This window comes from Paroedura picta, chromosome 6 (genome assembly GCF_049243985.1).
Source record: "Paroedura picta isolate Pp20150507F chromosome 6, Ppicta_v3.0, whole genome shotgun sequence".
NCBI classification, from domain to species: domain Eukaryota; kingdom Metazoa; phylum Chordata; class Lepidosauria; order Squamata; family Gekkonidae; genus Paroedura; species Paroedura picta.
In genome coordinates, this window is record NC_135374.1 from 67,621,733 (window position 1) to 67,646,363 (window position 24,631).

The 24,631-nt window shown below is 44.0% G+C and overlaps 2 protein-coding genes and 1 long non-coding RNA gene across 3 annotated transcripts in view; all 3 read right to left on the reverse strand.

Moving 5' to 3' along the window:
- The window catches only part of CYBB (cytochrome b-245 beta chain), a 28,224-nt gene extending 27,041 nt beyond the window's left edge, over window positions 1–1,183 (reverse strand). Inside the window, exons 1-2 of the mRNA XM_077342930.1 lie at window positions 1,106–1,183; window positions 145–240 (exon numbers count right to left, since the gene is read on the reverse strand). Of these exons, the coding sequence (XP_077199045.1) occupies window positions 145–240; window positions 1,106–1,150 (141 nt within the window). The 5' untranslated portion in view covers window positions 1,151–1,183. The remainder of the gene's footprint in view (window positions 1–144; window positions 241–1,105) is intronic.
- Window positions 1,184–7,380: 6,197 nt separating this feature from the next.
- On the reverse strand, window positions 7,381–12,194 carry LOC143840032 (uncharacterized). Its single transcript, XR_013231979.1, has 2 exons — window positions 10,252–12,194; window positions 7,381–9,956 (listed from the first exon to the last, which is right to left on the reverse strand). It is a non-coding gene; the product is annotated as an uncharacterized LOC143840032 (long non-coding RNA).
- Window positions 12,195–12,242: 48 nt separating this feature from the next.
- On the reverse strand, window positions 12,243–24,631 carry XK (X-linked Kx blood group antigen, Kell and VPS13A binding protein). Its single transcript, XM_077342931.1, has 3 exons — window positions 23,987–24,631; window positions 19,395–19,657; window positions 12,243–14,294 (listed from the first exon to the last, which is right to left on the reverse strand). Exons 1-3 carry the CDS (start codon window positions 24,229–24,231, stop codon window positions 13,465–13,467), a joined length of 1,338 nt encoding a protein of 445 aa, XP_077199046.1. The 5' UTR covers window positions 24,232–24,631; the 3' UTR covers window positions 12,243–13,464.

Consider the following 24,631-nt stretch of genomic DNA (forward strand, 5'->3'; position numbering starts at 1 on the left):
ACCTTCCAGGGCCATCAAGAAACCACAGGGTTTTTTTTTTTAATTTAGTGAATGGGACCTGTTTCCAAATAAGTATGTTATGATGGGAGTTTGGGCTAGTATTGTCTCTGAACACTGTACAGTAAATATACATTTGGTACTTACCCCAAGAAGCTCTCTTGTATAGTAGTATTTATCCCCATGGTCATATACGAAGTAGTACCATGTGAAGAGGAAGATATTTAAAGCCAGCCACACGAACTAAAGGGAAAAGGTATACAGCTTGAAATTATTTTCAACTTCTGTTTAAACCATCACAATATGGACACCTCTTAGTCATCTTCTCTCCAGGATCCACTTTTCTACTTTCAGAAATTGGCATGTGTGTTAATGTGCATTTTAATACTATCGAAAGATCAGACTTTATTCAGGTGAGTATGTATGAGCATATAAAGTTGCTTGATTCCAAATCTGACCATCTTACTGCCAGCAGCTGTCCAGAGTCTTCTTCTGAGAAGGGTTTTCCCAGCAGCCTCTAATGGAGATGTTATCACTGGAGGTGCCAGAGATTTAATCTGAGACCTAAATATGAAATATGTGCTCAACTGTTCCCTTCCCAATTATTCCTCTATCATTCCTCCCCAAAAACAATCATGAGCTATTTGCTCATAATAATCTTATATTTCTATAAAAATCAGCACAACATTCCTTGATAAAATGGCTGTGCTGTTCAGTTTGTCACATTGTGCTGCAACCACAGTGGGTTAAAATAAGACAAGACCATTAGCATGTTCAAACTGTCACAGTCTATGACAAGATGACTGAACTTTGAATTACAAATCAAAATAATTCTTGGAAGATACTTTTCCAGTTTTTCTTTAGAAACACCTTACTTTTCTAATATAATATACGCAAATAACCAGAAGATTATGAAAATCGGTTATTCCACCGTCAAGTATGTGTAGCCCATGGAACATTTTAAAGCCAAAGCCCAGAAAGAATCCAAAGTATTTTTTTTTCTTGTTAAAGCAAGAAAAAATCCTTATGGATCTGGAGAGATTTTAATTAAAATCTACAACAATCGCTGAAAAATAGCTACTCTTAAAAATGTGTTAATTGTACTCACAATTACAAATATAGAAAGTCCTTCATTTACGACCCAGTTGCCCATGATGACTGTTAAGAGGAGATTACACTGGCATTGTTCTTTCTGAGCAAAGAGTCTATAAGCTATTTTTTCCCTGCAAAGGAAGTGAAACCTACAAATTTGCAACAGCCTGGTTCCCTATTTCATTCTCATAGAACTTTTCGGCAAACATTTAGATTTCATTCTTAAACCACCAATCCTCAGTAAAATAAACAGGGTAATACTGATACATGCCACCCCCCTGAAGCATCCTTCTGTCAACATATTTTCTTCCCTGAGCTTCAGAAGTATTGCAAGATGTCAGATATCATCCTTCCTAGGGCATTATCCTCTCTTATTGTACTTCAGTTGACACACAAAGACCGAACTAATATACTATGCCTAATTCTTATATAGATACGTCCTGTGTTACATGGAATTTGGTGAAAAGGGTGAATCTCTTACCTGAATATTCTTCTTTTTATGCTCTTCTTTTGGGCCCATTTAGCTTATTTATACTTTCAAACCAAACAAACTGGAACCTGTGTCCATTTAATGCCATGAGAATTCATAAGGGGATCAATCACATACTAGGGATATCTGAAGGAACATTTTCTCTCATGTGTTCTTGCGCTGGAATTAAGATGACAGAAAGAGGTCAAAGAAGGTCATCTGGGAGGGCACACAAGAGAGGGCTTTATCAGTGGCAGTCCCACAATTATGGAACAACTTCCCCTGGAGAGGTATTCTTGGCCCCTTCGCTTTTAATCTTCAGGAGGCAGTTTTATTTAGGAGTGCTAATTTTTAAAATGTGGAACATATCTTCCAGCGTGCCCACTAAAACGGATTTAACTACAGATGTGACATCTGTAGTCCCATCCAAGGAAGCATGCTAGAGGAGGCCGAGGCAGCTGTGGGACAGCGCAAGCCATCATGGGGAGGAGGCTGCACCACCACCACCACACTGCCTGAGGAGCCCCAGCGCTGCCCCCACCTGAGGTCTGGATGGTCACAGGATAGCGCAGAGGCCTGTCTGCCCAGCACTGGCCACACCCAAGGCCTGCAAAGTTGCAGAGCAGCGTAGATATTAATGTTGACTGTTTTACTGGCCTTAGTTGTAGGCCTGGCCAATTTGTTCTCTTTAACAGGCCCTGGGGAACTCAGTGATCTCTGACAACTAACTGATGTTTTCCGGGAGCTTGTTCTACCAGGCAGGAGCCAAGGCCAAGAAAACCCTGGCTCTGATTGAGGCCATCTGCATTTCTTTAGGGTCAGAGACCACTAGCCTCTTTGCATTGACTGAGAACAAGGCTCTTCTGGAGCTATACTGGAGAGGCAGTTCTGTAGACATGCAGGGCCCAGGCCATACATGAGCTTAAAGGTAATATATATATATTTTAATTTCAACATAAGTACAATTTGCCAGGTACCCCTAGATGTTCCTCCAAAAGTGGGACAATCTGGTTACCATATCCTAGTCAGAACCCTGGCTGCCACGTTTTGTACCAATTACAGTTTCTGGATCAGAGATAAGGGAAGACCCACACAGACTGAGTTACAGTAGTGCAGTAGTACAGTCTGGAGGTGACTACTGCAAGGATCACTGTGGCTAGTTGTATCAGGGCCAGATAGGGTGCTAGTAGTTTGGCTTGATAAAGATGGAAAAATGCCACCCAAGCTACTTTTGTGACCTGGGCTTCCATTGTAAGGGAGGAATTCAGAGTCAATTCCAGATTTCTGACAGTCTGTGCAGTGTTAAGCTGCACCCCATGAAGATGGAGGAAGCCCTCTTCCTTGACAGTCCCTTTCCTTCCTAGCCATAGGACCTATCTTCAAAGAGTTCAATTTCAGGTGAGTTCACCTGAGTCATTCTGTCACAGCCACTAGACACCTGACACCTGGTCAACAACTCAGGGGGTGTACTTGGCCAGCTATTCATCAACAGAGCTGGGTGTCATCTGCATATTGATGACACCCAAGCCTGTATCCCGAAATCATCTGGGCTAGAGGGCACAGAAAGATGTTAAGAAAAAGAAGAATTGGTTTTTATACTCCACTTTTCATTGTCCAAAATGAGTCTCAAAACAGCTTACAATGGCCTTCCCTTCCACTCCCCAGAACAGACATCCTGTGAGGTAGGTGAGATGATAGTGTCCTGCACTATCAGGGCTGTGACGAGCCCAAAGTCACTCAGCTGGCTGCATGTGGAGGAGTGGGGAATCAAACCTGGCTCACCAGATTAGTAGCCATTGCTCTTAACCACTTCACCACGCTGGTTCTCTTAAACCACACTGAGGAGAGAATCACATTCTGTGCAACCCACACTGGATGTCTCAGTGGTAGGATTGCTCTTCCCCAATAGCTACTCTCTCTCCTCAGCAATGGAGATTGGAGTTCAGCCATTTCAAGAAGTCCCCTGTATCCCAGTGTTGGTGAGGCAAGTGGGCGTAGCCACTTCTGGGGACTGAGGCAGTGAAACCTGCCATGTGGAAGCCCCATTGCTGTTGTGCTCTATTTGCTGATGCACCAGTGATGGGGAAACCACAATATCCTATCCCGGTATAAAAGACACCTAGGACAACTTTTCACAGCTCTACTTTCTACATATCTTCAGGGGAGGACAGTGAGAAGCAGAGCTGTAACAAAAATATAAACAAACACGTTTCTAACTGTGCAGCTTAATAAAGGCCACCTAAAAAACAATTCTCCTCAGGTGGGGTAAGTTAGAATAAGAGAATGATTGGCCTCAGGTCACCCAGCAAGTTTCATGATGGAGTGAGGATGAGAATCTGAGTCTCTGAGTCTGAGACCCTAACCACTACTCTAGACGAGCTGTCTAGACAACAAATAATTACAGGATTCCCAGCTGCATAGTCTGGTAAACATCTAGGCCAGGGGTAGTCAAACTGCGGCCTTCCAAATGTCCATGGACTACAATTCCCATGAGCCCCTGCCAGCATTTGCCAGCTGGGGCTCATGGGAATTGTAGTCCATGGACATCTGGAGGGCTGCAGTTTGACTACCCCTGATCTAGCCTTTAACCAGACTGGGAAAGAAAAGTAGGCCAGGCTTATACGTTTTGATTTATAGGAGATCAAGAAAGAACAGGAGAAAAAGAAACAGCCCCAGCAAATTGCAGAAAGGTATCATCTTGTAGGAAGAAGATGTTCAACCCAATGTGTGAGGAAACAGTGCCCCTTTGTGGACATGCTTAATTTTTCTTAAATGGTTATAGATACACATTTTTTCCTATTTACGTTTTTCCTATTTAAGACAGAACTAGAAAAGAAATGGAGAAACCTTTACCGGGTTATCAGAACGTCCCCTGGGAGGTTCAGCTGCAGTTGCAGCCGCTGTATCTTGCACAACAGCCTTGAGGGGCTCACGACAGTATATTACAACTGTGTTTGGCTCATTGCATGTTGGAAACACTTGTATCTGGTAATCTATAGAAGGGGAAAGGAAAATATCATGGAAACACATCTCAGAAATTTAAAACAGGTGCCAAACAGATTCCAATGCCAACTTCCTGCCCTGTAAAACTGGAAAATATGTAGTAGGAGGCAGACCAGCCAGATACCCTGAAGAAACAGCCTGCAAAAATTTCTGTGGAAGAACAAAACAAGAGCATCTGGGATGAAAAGTCAGTAACTCCCTTTTCCTACCTAATCTGAATGTGCTGCATTCAAAAAAAATAAATCCTGTTTAATAAGCTCAATTTTGCCATTTGTTTTATAGAAGGTTGTGTCTTAGATGAGAGATTTCCTTGAATCGAGGAGGCATTTTGCTGAGAAGCCAGTAACTCCATTTTCCTATTGAATTTAATGCATCTGCTTCAAAATATTATTTCTCCAGTTCAGTTTTATTATTTATGTACTGAGGTATTGTTTTATTTTGATTTGCTTTAACAGTTAAACGGCACCTGAACTTGTTTTTGTTTACAGGGGGCTGATTTTGCATTATTAGTATCTATTGCTCTTTGGCATGAATACAATATTTTACATAGGTAATCGAATAACTTTTAAATGAAAGTTTTGAACCCTTAGGTTTGTTGCTTGAAGCATTTTTGTCTCCTGAAACACAGCTGAAATCATGATAGTGCTGGAGGTAATAAGTTACTCATTCATGAAACCACTTCCCTTAGTTCTTCATTTCCTTGTTGTGGTACAGTTTCTTTTTACAATGATAGTTGTTTGATCTGCTGTCCACTAAACCATCTGCAGCTTATCACAAGCACCATTTTCTGGAGTGAGTGACATGAACCTTGGAAGTGGAGATGTGGCCCTTGCCTGATTCCTAGTTCCCCTCAGGAATCACAACATAACCCATTAGTCTCATAACCCTTTCCCACATTATTACTGAAGTTGCCAATCTCCAGGTGGGGCCTGCAGATCTCCCAGAATTGCAAATGATGACAGAGAGCCATTCCCCTGGAGGAAACGGCTGCTGTAGAGGGTGGATTCTCTGGCTCCCTTCCCCTCCCCTCTGTAGGCTCCACCTCCCAATCTCTAGGCATTTCCCAACCCAGAGTTGGCAATCCTGTTAGCAAACCAAGTTAATCAAACCCCGAATCCTAGGCTGCTTCCACATGGTAAGACCCTCCAGATCAAAACTCCATTTGGGGGCCTGACTTTTCTCTTTGGGCTGACTGTCTCCATGTTGGCTCTTGGGAGCGATATCATCATGGCTGCCATAGTGGCTTGCCAGCCTTCCCTGTTTTGTTCTTTTTTTCATGCCTGTATCCCGGTGCTATATAAGTAGGGTCCCTCCAGCTGAAGCTCTGCCTCTTTTGTTTTCTTTATCCAGTTGGCAAAGAAATCACTGCATGGTGGAGCCAGGAGGACAGATCGTACAATGAATCTCTGCCCCCTTCCCTTGTTGAGCATGTACATTATAGCATTAGTATGGGTGTTTTGAAATTTCAAGTAGAGTGCTATAGCAGTAGATTTCATAACAATTACTGTTATTTTAAAGACCTCTGGTGAGGAAGCAAGGGTAAAAATGCTGGGTGAATAGGATCCATAGGGGCTGATCTTGGGGAAATGATCCCGACATGGCCTTGGGCTGTTGCAGGACAAGAGAAGGATCACCATTCCTTCTACGCAATGTGCTAACAGTGTATCTGGTCAGTCATTTCCAGAAATATCAGAGTAAGGCAGAAAAGGGGACAGTCCATTAAGGAAGGAAATATGAGACTTTCATCATGATGTTATGTGGAAGCTCCAGACAAAGTGATCCAGTTTGGAAGCCCAGGTGGAAAAAATCCCTCTATGCAGAAGTAGCCCCTGACTCCAAAGAATTAGTAATTCAACATTTTCAAAAAATGTTTTTTTCCCTAGCAAGTTACTTTGCTCTCTGGAGAGGAAAAGACAAACAAAGACTATACAATTCAAATTTCCTCATGCCACAAGCTTTCCTAAAGAATCAGAATATATAAATTAGAATATTTTTATTCCTGCTGGGAATCAAAAGATTTGACTATAATTCAGATTTTCTTGATCTTTATGAAATTCCACTAGATAAACAGAACATTTATATTCAGCGTATTCAAATTACAATTAAAAGGCCTGTTTACCAACTTTTCATTAAAAATACTTGCTTCATAAAGCACATTTCTGCATAATTGTGTGAGATAAATACATATTTCACATGTGTTGTTTGCAGACTCAGCCAACATCTAATGGCATTGGTTCCATAATCAATATAGCCTGAGTGAGTAAATAGGGAATGAAAGCTAGAAATGGGTGGATTTCAGGGCCTGGATGTGCATATGATGTATCCCTGGCTATCATTGGAACTAGAAAGTTCATGCCTTGAATACATCTTTGTTGGTATTAAAGGTGCTATTGGACTCAATTTTTGTTTTCTAGTAAGTATATTTAGTGTATTTATTCTTGTTCTAAAATATTATATAGAGTTATTATCCAGATAATTAAATACTAGCCTAAAGTGAGAACCAATGATGGTGGGGAATATTGTACTGCTAAAGAATAACAAGACAATTTATTAGCAAAGCTGTCTGCACACTAAATGCAAGCACATACAGTCACATTAAGCACAGTCCAAGGTTGACGTTTTGATGTAAGTGCAGTAATGCACATATGGAGAATATATGGAGAATATGGAGAAAGCAGCTGCTGATGACTGAAAACAAAGAAGGGAGAAAGAACACTTAACCCCAATTTTCTCACTTGAAATCATAGTGCAGTGCTTTCTCCTCTTCAGAGTTTCACCTGTATGTTTGCAGAAATAAAGAACTTATCAGGAGTCTTAAAAAAAATTCTGCTTCCACCAAATTTATTCACAGGGCTGCAGTGAACACAAAGTGAAACAAAATCATACATGGGGAATGGGATAGAATACAAATACGATTAATGTACAAAGCATGACATAAAGTGAAAAGAACTGTTCCAAATAAAATCCATGTTGACTAGAAAAGACATTTTAAAAATCCATATTAATTACATTCATAAGTGACATGCTATGGACCAAAATGCATCCTTATCATCACTGGCGAAAATGCTCTTATACTCATCCATTCAATTGGCTTTGTGGGTCAAATGTCATTCCTTTATCATTCTCACCAACGTCTTCCAAAATAATAGATTCAAATGTGTAGCCGTGTTTTGCTATATATTCGCACCGTCATGTAAGGAATTCATAGTCTGAGGAAGAGTGCTTGCACTTGCATGCTCACTCCCTGAATAAATCTTTGTTGGTCTTAAAAGTGCTACTGGACTCTGATTGTATTGTTCCTCAAAATAATTTATTCCTAAGTAACTCCATTGAAATAACTGTTTGAAGACTAAATGGTAATCAAAGGCACCAGTGATTGCTAACGCCAGTGAGAATTTTACAAAACAAATAAAGGATGTCCACCTTCTGGATAGCAAACAAACAACTAAGCAACAAACCCCCAGGCAATATACAATTTTTGTCTCTACAGAAATTCCGGTGTTGTCTGAATTATGGCTGGCATTTATTATTTTTAAAGGGGAAGTGACCATCACATTTTTGTCCCAGTATAATAATAATTACATCATTAAGTTGCTATTACATCTTCCTCAGCTCCATCAAGGTATTGAAAACCTGCAGAATGAGATTTTCAACCATGCTCAACAACATATTTGTCTCCCTTCCCTTTTGGGAGGTCTTTAGTTTTGCTTAATATCCAGCTGGAATTCTGGCAAACTCAAGTTGGTAGTCTTAGATTTATTTATTTTATTTACTGTATTTATATTTCTATCCTACCTTTCACCCCAATGGGGACTTACAGTGGCTTACATTGTTCTCCTCTCCTCCACTTTATCCTCACAACCACCCTGTGAGGTAGGTTAGGCTGAGAGTGTGTGACCAACCCCAAGTCATCTAGCAAGCTTCCATAGCAGAGTGGGGTTTCCCAGATTGTAGTGTAATACTTTTTACTATTGCACTTCACTGGCTCTCCTAGTCCTAATGAACAAATACATATTCTACCATTGCTTTTAGCTGTACCTGCCCAAGGGCAAGACAGCATGCTGACCATACAAAGGCATCATGCCTCAGAGTTCACTTCTCATAACAGAGTATCCTTGTATCAGTATTCTAAATAGATTACTTTTTTGCTGTAGAGGACTTGTGGTAGACTCAGTCCATTCTGACTCAGGATTTCCGCCCCATTCCCAAGGAGAATCCATTATGTGACCCCCAAACAAAAATATTTGGCCAAATACCACCCAAAGTAGTAAATACTTTCAGGAATATATAATTGGGAACAACCAGAAACATGAAAGTAGGATGAACTGAAATATTGTAAATTTCATCCCTCCCATTTTCTTTTTTACAATAAGCCCATGTTCTGTAAAGCTAGATCCCTTTTAGGGTTTTTTTTAGCTGGCCCCAATAATGGTATTCTAAAATAGCTTCAGTTTGCACATGATTATAATGGGTGCCAAGGAGGAGAGATCAAATGAATAGTTTGGGATCATCATTTGTATTTTAACTAACCACAGAACTGATATGATGCATGGGCTTACTGTGACATATTTAGGAAAGAAAAAGGCAGGCTTTGCACAACAAAAATATATACTATGTAACTTGCTATATTAGCAATATATTTCTCTTCTTTTTATTTAGCCACTTTGATCCAGCATTATACTTCATCTTATGTACCTGTGACTTCCCTGAAGTGAATGACATCACAATGAAATAAATTAACAGCCACCTTTTAGTTAAATACAAACAGAAACTCACAACCTTATGTTCTAAGAGCTAGAAACATTAACTGGACTTTGTTTCAGTAAACGATATCATACTGTCAGTCTATCCAAAGGCCCTTTTTAATGAGACTGCTAAAGAGAAATTATTTAGCTGTTCTTGCAAAGCTATTATGAAGAAGCGACTAAGGCAACTAAAACTTTACATAAGCTGGGCAATGATCTAACTTCCTGTAAAACTATTATTTCAGTTAGTAAAACTATATTGAGGTCCTCTGGAGTGTGAAAATGCATTTGATTACATCTTATCAGTGTTTAGCAGATTGTTCTCCTAACTAAATAGCTGCAATTGTTTTAGATCCCCTAGAAGGTGCCAGTGTCGCACACACATGGCTCCTATATGAACTCTTTTCTTCTTCCATTAGTTCTTACTGGGAATATTTATGGGAAGCTGGGGGTATTTTTAAAGATACTGGCACCAAAACTGCTAGGGAGCTGCTGGGGCTTGTCCTTTAAATAACTCTCATATTTCAGGTCAATTGGACCAACTGGCCCCCAGTCATCCTCCATTGTTTCCTATGGTGGGAAAACAACCTCAAAAATGTAAAACCTGTGAATGTTTTCCCAAAGGGACACTATTGGAAGCAATTGCTAAGCTGTACCAATGTAAGCTGTACCAAGAGCCTCTTGTGGCGCAGAGTGGTAAGGCAGCCGCCTGAAAGCTTTGCCCATGAGGTTGGGAGTTCAATCCCAGCAGCCGGCTCAAGGTTGACTCAGCCTTCCATCCTTCCGAGGTCGGTAAAATGAGTACCCAGCTTGCTGGGGGGTAACCGGTAATGACTGGGGAAGGCACTGGCAAACCACCCCGTATTGAGTCTGCCATGAAAACGCTGGAGGGCGTCACCCCAAGGGTCAGACATGACTCGGTGCTTGCACAGGGGATACCTTTACCTTTACCAATGTAAAACGAGGAAATCTGAACCTATGTAACATGTATCTAAACCTTTGAAATACATGAGGCCTAGATGTGCTAAAGAGGAGTTGCTGAAGGTTGTAATGAGGAGACCACAAAGTCTGAGCAATGCAACAGGATCTGCATAAACTCATTGGCTGAGCACATGTCAACATGCACAAAATCCTTTGTCACATCTATATCATTCCGTTTGATAAACACAAGAATGTCCTTATCTACATACATAAGAAAATGCCCATGCAAGAGAATGCCCATGTACAGAACCACTGTAAGTAAAACAGAGTTTTCATACACTGTGGTCCCTACAATGGGCAGAATGTTCATCTGCAATATAAAAGCCTCTCCTTCACTTTCAGTTCCATGCTCAAGAGCCAGCTTGGTGTAGTGGTTAGGAGCACGGACTTCTGGCGAGCCGGGTTTGATTCCCCGCTCCTTCTCCACATGCAACCAGCTGGATGACCCTGGGCTCACCACAGCACTGATAAAGCTGCTCTGACTAAGTAGTAATATCAGGGCTCTCTCAGCCTCACCCACCTCACAGGGTGTCTGTTGTGGGGAGAGGAAAGGTGAATGTAAGCTGCTTTAAGACTCCTTCGGGTAGAGAAAGGTGGCATATAAGAAACAACTCTTTTTCTTTGAGTAGTAGTAGTAGTACATAGGCCTGAAGGTGTCCTAAGCCCTTGATACAAACACACTTTTCATCTTCTGAGAGATGTACCTTCAATCATTGCACTTTATAAACTAATTTCTAGCTCACAAATACAGATAAATTAAGTGTAGTATATTTCCAGACAGCCAATCTCTGAAGAATATGGACTTTATCCTGGGAACAAGTCAACATACCCACTGTCATGTCACTTATTTGGGACAATGTCATTAGAAAACGAATGGAAACACGTATACAACATAACAGTGTTATAACAATACAAAGGTCAAGTTACATATTTTTGCCATGCTATGGGGACTGCAGCAAAGAAATTAAAAGACGCTTGCTCCTGGGGAGGAAAGCTATGACAAATCTAGACAGCATCCTAAAAAGCAGAGACATCACCCTGCCAACAAAAGTGCGTTTAGTCAAGGCTATGGTCTTCCCAGTTGCAATGTATGGCTGCGAGAGTTGGACCATAAGGAAGGCCGAGCGTCAAAGAATTGAGGCTTTTGAACTCTGGTGCTGGAGAAGACTCTTGCGAGTCCCTTGGACTGCAAGGCGAATAAACCGGTCAGTCCTAGAGGAGATCAACCCTGACTGCTCTGTAGAAGGCCAGATCCTGAAGATGAAACTCAAATACTTTGGCCCCCTCATGAGAAGGAAGGACTCCCTGGAGAAGAGCCTAATGCTGGGAGCGATCGAGGGCAAAAGAAGAAGGGGACGACAGAGAATGAGGTGGCTGGATGGAGTCACTGAAGCAGTAGGTGCAAACTTAAATGGACTCCGGGGAATGGTAGAGGACAGGAAGGCCTGGAGGATCATTGTCCATGGGGTCGCGATGGGTCGGACACGACTTCGCACATAACAACAATAACAACAATGTGATGCTTGCCTCTTCTTACTTTGTGGCTGTACCATGAACTGTCTTTACAAAGCATAAATGGAGTCAGTCTGACAGATAGGGCGAAGCTATAAAACATTCATACATGAACTAACTATAAAACATTTATATATGAAAAATGAAGATACAACTAGGCACTGTACCCTGCAGCTGCTAAGCACAGGCTAGGTTTTAGCTGGCTAGTGTCACCCACACAGCAGCTAAAACAGGGTTCTTTATTATTTCTATATTATCATCCCATTTACAATTTGTCTTTTTCTCATTATGTTACATGATAATGTGGAGTAGGGTTGTGCGCGGCTGCATCTGAATCGGCCACTCTAGGCCACTGCAGCTAGCGCCTCACTGCAGGGGGAGAGGGAGGGTGCGTGGCCGCACACCCTCCCCCCCCACAGTGGGGCGCTAGCTGCAGTGGCCTGGAGTGGCCGATTCAGATGCAGCCATGCACAACCCTAATGTGGAGTGTGGGAAAGGGATGCACAGGTTCAAATCCTCAGTCAGCAGCTTATGCACTCTGGATGATTTTCGGTAAACAGGCCTGACTTACTTTGCAGATAGACTCTTTGAATGCCTTGGAAGAAGGTGGGATAAAAATACAGAGACCAGCCAGAGAGAGACCAGTCAGAGAGAATTACCTATATGATCCAAGCTCTTCAGTGCTGAAACCCTAAAGCCAAACCAAGCAGTACCTTGAACTTCATAACTTGAGCTTCACTTCATAACTCTAACCAATGCTCTTTTCCTTTTGTTTTCAATAATCTCGATAATGTTTGAGCCAATGGAAACATCAGAAGCAGAACTGTTTGTATAAAATCACACACACACCGCATTTACTCACACTTCTAGCAACTAAGCTCTTACTTTTATACTATTTATAAATAGCACCCCCTGTGTGCCCATTAATCAGAGCTTGCTTAGCATTTTACAAAGCAAAACCATAATTGAACAAGGCAAATTACAACAAAAAGAAAACTGAAAGACCAAGTCTCTAAGCTGCCTTCTGGAGAGAGTCAACATTTGTGGCACTTGGAAGGAAAATTTGGCAGGTCAATGTCAAAGGCTTGAATTAAGTGGCTACATTCTTTCTGTGTGTTCCTGTTTGGATCCAGATGTTTCTGGTTCCAGTCAAGAAAATAATACTATAGGGAATGGAGATAAACTTGACACAGGATAGAACTTTCCCATTTCCTGCAATCAGTTCAGCTCCTTTCCTGGAATAAGTCACTTTGTCATTGTTCAGTCTTTTCTTTCTGGACTTGGGAGACTTCTTGGGACAAAGTTCATGAGTCCCTGAATCTAAAGTGAAGCATATTGTCCAGAAAGCATACCATCTGCATCAGTTGACAGGCATTCAAATTACCATCATAGTTGCTGAACAACCAAACTAGCATTGCAACAATTTGACAGGACTTAGACATGCCCTCCGATTAAGGAATTCAGAAGTGACAGATAACTTGAGGTAAAACCAACAAACAGCATTAATCTACAATATGCACAGATCAACCAAACTCCCCTGTGGGGTATATGCCTGGAAGAGTATCTGGCTAGACACTCTCACTCCATGAACATCACGAGAAAGAGATCTTGAATCAAGTCATCTGCTGCTTTAATGTGGTACCTTCTCAATATCAAACACTTGTTCTAGGCATTGGAAGAAACACTGTGGTGTGCATTTCCATTCTGGGATTCACTCGCTTTGTAACTGGCTTGTGTATTATAATCAGGATCATCTGGGGATTTCAAATCTGCTTTTTCCACCGAGTTGCTGGATGTCCCAGGCTTGCAGATGAAACAAAAGAATCTGAAACACATAGCCAATCCTTCTGAAATATTAGACGAGAAAAGTTTCTTGCATGGGTGGCAAAACTGGTAGAACACAAGCATAAAAAGGACAGCTATGCAATAGCCAATCAACAACTGCAAGACCAGAAATGGGGCACAAACATACATGTAAACATCAGTCTTATACATATACCACATCAGCAAGAGAAAAGCATTCTCAAAGAACCTTATTATGTAATAGAACGCCAGCCTGTACCAGTTCTGGGATTTGTCAATTAGGTCGGAATCGTTGAGCTTCAGTTGCACAGCAGACCAGCAGAACATATTGATGCCGGCATATAAGAAAGTGAGAAGGCCTAGGACGATGGCAGTGCCTACTTTACTCAAAGCCTTCTCTATGTTTTCTGGCAAAGCAGACTTGCTCTGCCAGAAGAGAATCCACGGGTGGAAGAAAAAGGCAAAGAAATTGACAAGCACCACGGGAAGGATCCAGATTTGTAGGACTGAGCTAAAGAGAACGAGAACAATAACTCTGGTCGCAATCTCAAAGCTTCGCCACAGAAAGACGCAGAGGTAGGCAGCAGGTTTCACACTGACGTCATAATCATCATACTTAATCTTAATGGCCAGGATGTTGCAGCGGAGGGCTCCGTACACAATCGATAGGAGAGAAAGCACCATGAAGACACCTGGGGAGAAAAAGGAAGCAATGAGAGCTTTCTGGAGGGAATATTATCAGCTTGAGTCTAGAATCAGATCACAGACAGAAATAAAGGATTCCCTGGGCACCACTCAATAGATGGAAAGTTCAGCCCAGTAAAGACCATAAAGAAATCCTCCCAGCATAGCTACAGAATGTCTTTTGCCTGGGAACAAAGGGAAATGAACTCGCAGAATCAAATGCAGCAGGACAGCAATAAACTGTGTCGTGTTCAGACATTTTAGGACTCAATAGAGACTCACCACGGCCGTCAGCTGAAGAAAACCTCTTCCTGGTCGGCATCCCAAACTATTCAGTGAGCTCAATTACTTTGGACACTGAGCCACAATGACAGTGATTTTAGAAGACTGTAGCTGAGGCAGACTTTGTCCTGTAACTGTTTCCACTCTCTGCTTTTCAAACAGAGGTTAACTGGCATCAATCACTTCTGTGACTTCTTGTACCAACATTTTGTTTTGGGAACTATTATAGGACATGCAGCAGGCTCTCTGGAGCTCCAGGAGATCAGCTGCAAGTCTTTCCTGTACAAAGCAACCATAGAAGCGGCACTTAAGCATACAGAGAGTGGAGAGGGGAGAACAACTTTAAAAATTCCCAAAAGGCATGTGTGGAAAGGGTTAACAAGCCCTTCTCTGCTTTTCTGGTTCTTGGTTGTAGCCTCCTAAATAAACCACTGAGAGAAGCTACTGTGTGTGGTTTGATCTGTGACTGTTTCCACACTGGAGGGTTTGCACCAGGTTGCAGGCTGGAGTTTGAGTCAGAGCAGGTTACTTACTACCCACTTCCTGCTTCTGCACGGGGGAGCATTTGTTCCAGTGTACCTTGTCCGCCCAAGATTTGTGCTCCCTCATGGGAGCTGGGGCAACGAAGTTCCCAGTGTGGAAACCTGCAACTCCCTACAACATTTATAATCCTATAGAGCCAATCAGGTACAGCAGACAGAGTGTTGTCCTTGGATTGGGGAGTATGGGCTTAAATAGCCCCTCTGCCATGAATGCACTTGGGTGACCTTGGGCCCATCACTTTTCCTCAGTCTGACTCACTTCACAGTGCTGTGATGATAAAATAGAAGGAAGGAGCTCTGAGATCTTTTGATGGTGTGATTATGTGTGTGTGTGGGGGGGGGGGGGGATAAGAGAAAGCCAGAGAATGACAGAATGGGGTTGAGCTGGCTGAGAGACACAAGTCCCTAGAAAAAGAACATACCAAAGATATTTCTACCCACTACTGAGACTTTACTTTCTTTACTTGTTTTAGTGACAGGCCAGAGTAAGTACATCCTTCTACTGAAGTGACACAGTTAGTATAAAGTAATACAATACACACTCTCATTGTACCTTGGCCAAAGAAAAGTTGAAAGGGAACCAAAAGAAAGTCAGATCCCTGCAGGATTCTTGGAAGCTGTATCAAACCACACTAATTGAAGCCCAGATAGAATGCATTACCTGAGTTAGGAAATGAACTGCTACAAGAATGCTTCATGTTAAATGACCAAAGTCAAGGAAGCCATAAAAAGCAAAAGAAAATAAAGGCTTATTTCAAAAGGTAAGCAGAAAGAAGCACAGGGACTGGCAAAAGCAGTATAGAAATAAATAGGCAAATAAATTTGAAAAACAGAACTCTAAAACCTTTCAGACAAAAAAAAGTGCATTTCTTTAAATATGCCCATAACAGGAAATTACCCAGAGAAATAGCTGGACCTTTCGATGACCAAGGAATAAAAGGATTGCTAAAGGAAGATGGGGAGAAAACAGAAACTAAGGGCATTTCTGCAAATTGAAAAAAATAGTGTTACACCAGCAAAATGGCATAGTGCTACAAATTATTGTTCCTCTGTCCTCACCTTCTGGCCCTCTTGCTTTCGTCTGTGGCCTTCTCACACTTCTTACACTCCACAAGCACTGCTTGAAATGGTGGAAGAGAACAATGCACTTTACATGTGACTCTCTTCCGCCTGTCAATCAAGCTAGGCAGCCAATCCCCTTTTGCAATGTTTTAAAGCAGCGGTCCGCAACCTTTTGGCTGCCGCGGACCGCTGCTCCGGAGTGGGGGGAGAGGGTGGCCTGGGGGCCCGCCCACGCGCGGCTGCCCCAGCGCAAATGCGCCTGCGCGGACTGCTGCGCACGTGCGTTTGCGCCCGGCAGGGGCGCAAACGCACGTGCACGGCAGTCCGTGCAAGCGCGTTTGCGCCGCCGCCATGCCGGCGGCCGCGGCTCCCCCTCCCGGCCCCTCTGGGCCGCCAGCAAATTGGCCGCCAGAGCAGCTGATTAGCTTGCGGCTTGGCAAGCTTCTCTCCCCCCCCCTCCCGAAACCAGAAGCTTGCCGGGCCCTGAGCTAATCGGCCGCTTTGGCCTGGCGAGCTTCTCGCTTCGTGGGGGGAGGGAAGAAGGAGCTGCGGCCCGGCACCAAGGCCTTTGCGGCCTGACACCGGGCCGCGGCCCATGGGTTGGGGACTACTGTTTTAAAGGGCCTGCAATGCCAGCTATTTTTTTAAAGTAAAACTTCTCAATTGAAATGCCTATGTATCTAATCATAGATGCTTATTGCTTTTCATAATGCCACCCGTTATGGAACCACAAGTCTGGAATCTTAAAAAATTAATCTCATTCTTAATTTTTTGGGGGGTGGGGGGACTTTAGAGGGGCATGCTTTGTATGACAGTTTTTTGGGGAAATTCTTTTTGCTGTTGCCAGCATGATTGAATTCATTAATTCATTGCTCCAGGCAGTTTGCTCTAAAAAAGTCCTCGGAAGATGGGAGAGGAAGGTGGGTGCGAGGGCAGGACATTGGAGATAGTGCTTCTTCACCTCCATACATATCTTTAGCATGTGGATTGCTTGTTGCTCTCCTGTAGCTCCCACTACATAGGTAGGGGAATTCACTTTATGAGATTCCCCAACTACTGCTTTAAAATGGCAGATGTTGCTTGAGGTTTGCTGAATGGACATGGGAAGTTGGTGACGTCATGCAAAACACCAAAATTATAGTGTCTTCATAAGGTAAGTATTTCACTTGTGGTTCCATAACGGGTGGCATTATGAAAAGCACTAAGCATCTATGGCCAAGTGGTTAAGAACTGCTGCCCTAAAGAGTGTGATGGTCTGAGTCCAGATGTGGACTCTGCAGCTTCTTCTAGGATTGGAGAGAAAGATGGTCAAGGAATGGTTTATTTCCTATCTTAGCTTTATTACCTTTCCTTGCTCATCTAGCATACATATCTACAGACGGCTCATAGGAACGACGGTAACTGAGAAACACTTTACAAATAACCCCGAAGTTGAAAATACGGATGTCTTATAATATGCTTTTTTCCCCCAGGCTTCCTGGTAAAAGGTGAAGGAAGAACTGATACATGTTTTGCACAAGACACAATTTATGCCTCTCAACACATTTCCTCTCTGGATCTCATAACACAAACAGGAAAACCAAAGCACACGAGTTTCATACACATCCTCATTTTATATCCATAGTAACTTGTACTGTTGAGGAGGTCCCTCATCCAGCAGCAAGCTGGCTTACAATGATTCCATTCATATTGAGTGCTTAGCAACCATCCACGTATCTGCAATATGAATACATTTGCTTCATTAACCTATTGAAAAACCAGCTGCATTACCAATGTTGATAGGATCCATCAAGTCATTTCCAACTCATGATGACTTTCTGAAAAAAGGCCCACCATCCAACTCTGTCTGCAGTCATTTTCTTGTTTTTGTAAGGTCAATCCACTTATGTATTTGATTACCAATACTGTAGGCTATTCCAGTGCACTTATGAGATCTTTTATCTTTCAAGCCATACAGTCCTTGGCCATGGCCCTGAATGAGCTGGCGGTGACTGCCAATAAGATTTCTTGCACATATTTCTTTAGCCCAGGGTATTTTCAAACTGATCCTTCGAATTAATCTTAATAGATATTTGTGCATGCATCTAAATTCTTGATAACAATCTGATTTTACTTGAATATTAATGATTTTACACATATGACAGCTGTGTGACCCTTTTTAATATCACAGCAACTCTGTGAAATTGGTTATACTGAGAAACAGAGAAGAGCCAGCTTGGTACAGTGGTTAAGAGTGGCAGCCTCTATTCTGGATAACTGGGTTTGATTCCCATCTCCTCCTCCATATGCAGTCAGCTGGGTGACCTTGGGCCAGGGTTCTCTTAGGGCTCTCTCTCTCTCTCTCTCTCTCTCTCTCTCTCTCTCAATCCCACCTAAAGCACAGGGTGTCTGTTGTGGCAAGAGAAAGGGAAGGTGATTGTAAGCCACTTTGAGACTCCTTCAGGTAGTGAAAAGTGGGGCATAAAACCCAACTCTTCTTATAAAATCATCCATGTCACTTATTTAGGCAGATTTATTTATTTAAACAGCTCATTTGCACCCTGCCTTTGTTCCCAATGGGGACCCAATGCAGTTTACCTCATTCTCCTCTCCTCTATTTTTATCTTCACAACAGCGCTGTGAGGTAGGTCAGGCTGTGAGAACATGACTGGCCCAAGGCCACTGAGAGAGCTTCTATGGTATAAGTGGGGATCTAAGCCCTGGTCTCCCAGATCCCATTCCGACACTCTTAAGCATGACACCGCACTAACACCAATAGAGACATGAATCTCCATGTTCAAGGAGTGCCAAGTGCCTGCAGGGGAAAACACAACCCCCTCTAATCTAGGCTGCTTGGGATGTTTTTACCAGGTGATGTTCTGCCATGAAGACCTTCAGAAACCCATTACCACAGAGTAAGCTTCTTTTCTCCAAGCCTCTTTGCAGTGCTGCAGCACACTGAGTCTGTAAAAATTCAGCTTTCCAGGACAGGAGGTATGACTTTCACAGGCAAGCTCTGAACTCTTACAAGTTAAGCAGGGAAGGAGGTTTTACAATAGGTGGACCAGTTATAACTTTATAGCCTGCTGAATATGACATAGTCCATAAACTGTCTATTTAATTGTTTTCCCACAGTTAACAGAGAAACAGCCCACTGGAGCATGGGAACAGGTTGCACTGGATCCATATCTTTCAGTCCTACCCAAACAGAAAAAACGAGAAAGGGATATGTTTATTACGTACTTCTGGCTGCCGCAATCTCCTGCTGTAGGACACATATGTACAGCTGAAGTGTCAGTTGAGGTGCAGAACCGAGGAAAGCTTGGATCACGGATGCCCTACTAAATGCAGACCTGTGTGTGAAGAGCTTGCCCTCTGCCTGGCCCACTTCTTTCTCGACTTCCTCCGAATGACCATCTCTGGGCATCTGCCTCTTTTTGGTGATGCTGACATAAGGTTCTTCTATTCTCCCTGCATGAAAATAAATATAAAAAACTTCCACACACCTGGAGAAAAAGAAACAGAGAAACAATTACACAAGGCACCCTCCTGTAAGTCTCCTGACTTAAAAAAAAAACCCATCTCTGATTAGCCTTTCTAACTGCACAGATGATATGATTCTACATCAGGGATCCTCTGTGCAAGCAAGGAGTTGGGAACACTTTTAATTCCTCCCCTTGCATGTAAAAAGAACAGTATAAAAAGAATAAAGCCTTGACCTAGGCTGATTCTGCACTTACTTTGTTTTTTCCATTGTCAATCCCGCTGAATTCAGATAGATTTGAACCTGGGTCTTCCTCATTGCTTTTCCCTAACTTGAAACAGAAAGTGTTTTGCACTTGATTGGGGAAGCTCAGAGGGGGAGGATGGAGGGGGGGTGTGAAGTCCAGCCGGCATTCTCTTTTGACCACCGGTGGAGAAGCCAAGTGCAGCATGAGACTGCTCGTCTCTTTCCTTTCCTTAACGAGCGGTGGGGGAGGGGAGGGGAGCCGAGTGGAGCCAGCAGCAGCCTCTCAGAGAACAAGGCAAATCTCTGCTGAAAGAAGTGTGGGATTCTGGAGCGCAGTCACTTTAAAACAGATTCCAAAAAAAGGGCAAAAATAAATCTTGGGAGGAAAGTTTTGCAACCGGGAACCAGGAAGTCTTTGAACTGGCGCCCAGCCAATCAGGGACAAACTGCTTCTCTACCTCAGTGCCTTGATCAATTATACTGAGCTATCTCCGCTCCTGGATATTGCGGGGGAAAGGTAGGGTCGCCACAACTCAATCATGCATGTTGCAGAAGGAAAATTTAAAGCACCCAAAATCAAAATAGAAATCGAATTCAGTGTAGATGGAGGGATTTATTTGGACTGGGGATGGATAAAAAGCAGACGCATGCAGCCGCTGCCCTGGACAGACTGAGCTAGTCCAGCCTCATCAGACCTCAGAAGCTAAGCAAGGTCAGCTCCAGTCAGTATTTGGAAGGGAGACCACCAAGTAATGCCAGGGTCACTACATAGAGGTAGGCAATGACAAACGACCTCTGAACCTCTCTTGCCTTGAAAACCCACAAAGTCACTGTAAGTCAGCAGTGATGTGATGGCAACAAAAAAGGACAAAAGCTTATCAATTGGAAAATTTAAAATAAATGTAGCTGCAAGAGAAAACAATTGACAGTAGAGAAACTGAGGAACTCCTCAGACTTTTCCATGCAGTTATAGAGGCTTGGCATATTACAGTTGCAAGAGGGGTAGGATGAAGTTTATAGCAGCATGCCTAAGGGCAACTACTGAGTTTATGGCAAATGAAAGGGGGATATGGTGGTTTTCAGTTCAGCCTTATAGGGGACAATCCTAAACAGATGTTTATAGCCTTAGCCACTAGAATACAGCAATGTCTTATTGCAGGCAAGAGTTCCCTCAGTGCTCAGTGAAATACATGCATTTGTAACTGCAGTCCTGATACAATCTGCTGCAGTAAATCAAGAAATCTAGATCTCTTTAATCCAATAAGACTGCTTTCAAATACTTTTCTGTCTTGCCTCAAAAACTGGATTTAGGGTAGTGATATGTGTGCTATTAGCTTAATTATTCAAATATCTGTTCCTGTGTGACAGGGACAAATCAATACAGGGAATAGGGAATATAATACCTGCACATTAGCACTACATATATAGCCACTTTCACCCCTTTTTGGATCCATCACATTTTAGTTGATGATTGTTGTTTATTTTATGCTATTTATATACAACTGGCACACAAACAGCATGGAGAAATGCGAACATTTTTTCAGGGGAGTTTAACAGAAGGCAATACAAAGTGTGTAAAACCAGGATTTGCCATAGGTTCCTTTTTTGCAAAAAAGAAATTGAATCAAAAGGAGGACATTCAAATCTTGCCCACGAGTTTGCAAAAGTCACATTCATCCTTAAACAGCATCCTCAAAATAAGTTGATCCATGTTCTCCATGATGCTCTGGTGTAATTAGATCCGTTAGAGCAGCACAAGCAAGCAAATTTGTCCAGTCATAGATGGGATTGTGTGGGGAAGCTAACCAAGAAAATGAATGACTTTCTTCCATCAGAAACCTCTCTGAATCAAGAGTACAATAAAGCTCTTGGAGATGGGGAAAGTGGCACAACAGATGGCATTTTGTCTGCAGGACCAAGCCCTATGAGGACCAAGGGATTTGGGAATCTTCAGCCTGGAGAAGAGGAGGTTGAGAGGGGATATGATTGCTCTAAGTATCTGAAAGGTTGTCACTTGGAGGGAAAGGATGGCAGCAGAGGACAGGGCTTTACACTGTTTAGATATCAGGGGAGGTTAAATACAGGTTAGATATCAGGGGAGATTTTTCACAGTCAGAGTAGTTCAGCAGTGGAATCGGGTGCCTAAGGAGGTGGTGAGCTCCCCCTCACTGGTGTTCTTTAAGCAGTGGCTGGACAGATGTTTATCCTGGATGCTTTAGGATGATTCTGCATTGAGCAGGGGTGTAGATGGCCTGTATGGATCCTTTCAATTCTATGATTTTCTGATAAGCTGGAAAATTAAGAGAGACTAAGAACGCTACCAATTAAAGGAGCAGCCAGATTTAAGTTGAGTAGCACCTTAGAGATCAATAAGAAGTTACTGGACTCCTCCCTCTTTTTGTTGAGCGTAGTTTACCTTGAGGAATACCCCACCACGCAGCTGAAGTATGTGCTCCAGAATTAGGTGTACATTACTTCTTGCAATGGATGGCACCTTCCTAACTTAGAGGTGAAGTTACAATAGTTGGTTAATTATTTTATTTTTTACACTGTGGCTGCTGTTTGACTGACCTGTAACCTCAGACTGCAGCTTGTTATTTCTAGGGTTCTTTGTAGTAACGCAACCTTTCTCAACTTTTTTACCATTGAGAAATCTCTGAAACATTCTTCAGGCTTTGAGAAGCCCCAGAAGTGGTGCAATCATGCAGAATATGGTTGGGAAGCACAGCTGTATACTCGCCCACCCAGGGCCCCTCCCCTTCCTTCCCCTTCCAGGCCCATAATTGGTGATGGGGGGCAGGTAGATGGCCATATATGGTCATAAAGGTAAAGGTATCCCCTGTGCAAGCACCGGGTCATGTCTGACCCTTGGGGTGACACCCTCCAGCATTTTCATGGCAGACTCAATACGGGGTGGTTTGCCAGTGCCTTCCCCAGTCATTACCGTTTACCCCCCAGCAGCAAGCTGGGTACTCATTTTACCGACCTCTGAAGGATGGAAGGCTAAGTCAACCTTGAGCTGGCTGCTGGGATTGAACTCCCAGCCTCATGGGCAGAGCTTCACACTGCATGTCTGCTGCCTTACCACTCTGTGCCACAAGAGGCTCTTATATATGGTCATATCACCCAATAAATGTTTAACACATTTAAAAATATATACAAATTTAATTAACTCCCATCCATTCAGGAATCCCTTCTAGGACCATCAAGAATCCCCAAGGTTTCATGAAACCCTCACTGAGAAAGCCTTCAATAAGGGCATTATGTTTTTCTCCAGGCCAGTTACCCAATCCTACATAGCAGATCTCCTCAGCAATGTTAGATGTAGCCCCAAAAGCCTTTCCCTGGCAACTAGTGACACAACAGCTTTGAAACTTTCTCCCTTTGAATACTGGCTGGGAGTCTGCTTAGCATTCTTTCATTTACAGTCGCTTCTGACATCTCACAGCGTTATTTGTCTTCAAGCTGCACCTTGAAAGGAAGGTATATGGAGAACATTGACTGGTTTGTTTTAATGAATAAATAAAGTCCAAGATTGTGCAGCATATTATATTATGATAACAGAAAGGCCAAGACGTGTGGCTGACTGCCCCTACAAGAAATTAAGGGTCGCTTCTTAAGGAGGGCAGTCAATCTTGTCCATTCATTCTGCACCGTTGCATGATCCAACAGGTGGAATACAACCACCGGCCCTTCCCTTCCTCCCGAGAGAAGTTCCGTGTAGGGGCATGCCATTATGTAAGGCACGTTTCTGTGCCATAGATACAGCTACCCTGCACTGCTGCAGAAGGCGCTGAGCACATGCCCCGTCACTGCCTCCGTATATTCCCCTCTCTTTGCCTCCGGGAACCAGACGAAGGCGGCGCATGCAAACGCGGGGGGGGGGGGGGCGGCCCATCTTGGCTAGCGTGCAGCAAAAGGGCCACCAACTGAGCACCAGGCTAGGCCAGGCTCTGCGCCAGCCATGGTCCGAGGGGGGGAGGGCGTGCCGCTGAGGCTCCCCTTCGGCGGGGGCCACGAGGGGTCAGGGAGGCCCCGTCCGCCCCGCCCCGCCCCGCCCCGCCCCGCCCTCCGGTCCGCCGGGCTGGTGCAGGGAGGCGCCCACCTGACAATGGGTCCCAGCTGCAGGATGTGGAGCAGCAGCACGAGCGGCCTGTCCCGGCTGAGGTCGCGGTGGACGAAGACGAGGCTGAACTGGACCAGGGCGCAGGGCAGCAGGGCGAAGAGGAGCGTGAGCGACTGCCAGATGCGGTCCCCCGCCGAGCGGTAGGTGCTGCTCAGGTACAGGGCGGCCACCGTCTCGGCCACGAAGAGGAAGAGCGAGACCAGGACGGAGCCCGGGAATTTCATCGCTCGGGACCCCGCCGGCCGGCCGTGGCGGGCCAGCCTCAGCTCAGCGCGCTGCTGCGGGGCAGGGCTGGCGGCGCACGGGCGCCCATCGCGCGGCTCCGGCGGATGGACGGCGGCGAGAGACGAAAGGCAGCGAGCGGGCCGGGGACGGCCGCTAGGGGGCAGGCCTGGGAGGGCTGCGGCTCCGGCCGCCCAATGGTCTCGCCCGGGCTTCCCGGCGGGGCTGGGGGCGAGGAGCCGCCCGGCGGAGGCGCGGTCCCGGGAGTGACCCGGGCTCCGGGCAGCAGGCTCATCCCTCCCCCGCCGTCGCCGCGGTCCCGCGGGGCGTGGCTCGACCGTCACCCGGAGGGCCCGGCGGAGGCGCTGGCAGATCCTGTCGCCACCAACCAGGGTGGCAGCA

What these genes read in the sequence shown, in the direction of transcription:
- XK (XM_077342931.1), bottom strand. Translation starts at nt 24,231, where the DNA reads ATGAAATTCCCGGGCTCCGTCCTGGTCTCGCTCTTCCTCTTCGTGGCC. An exon ending in CAGCTGGGACCCATTGTCAG is followed by an intron (nt 19,658 to 23,986) that starts GTGGGCGCCTCC and finishes CTTTTTCTCCAG; the next exon opens with GTGTGTGGAAGTTTTTTATA. An exon ending in GGAGATTGCGGCAGCCAGAA is followed by an intron (nt 14,295 to 19,394) that starts GTACGTAATAAA and finishes TTTTCTCCCCAG; the next exon opens with GTGTCTTCATGGTGCTTTCT.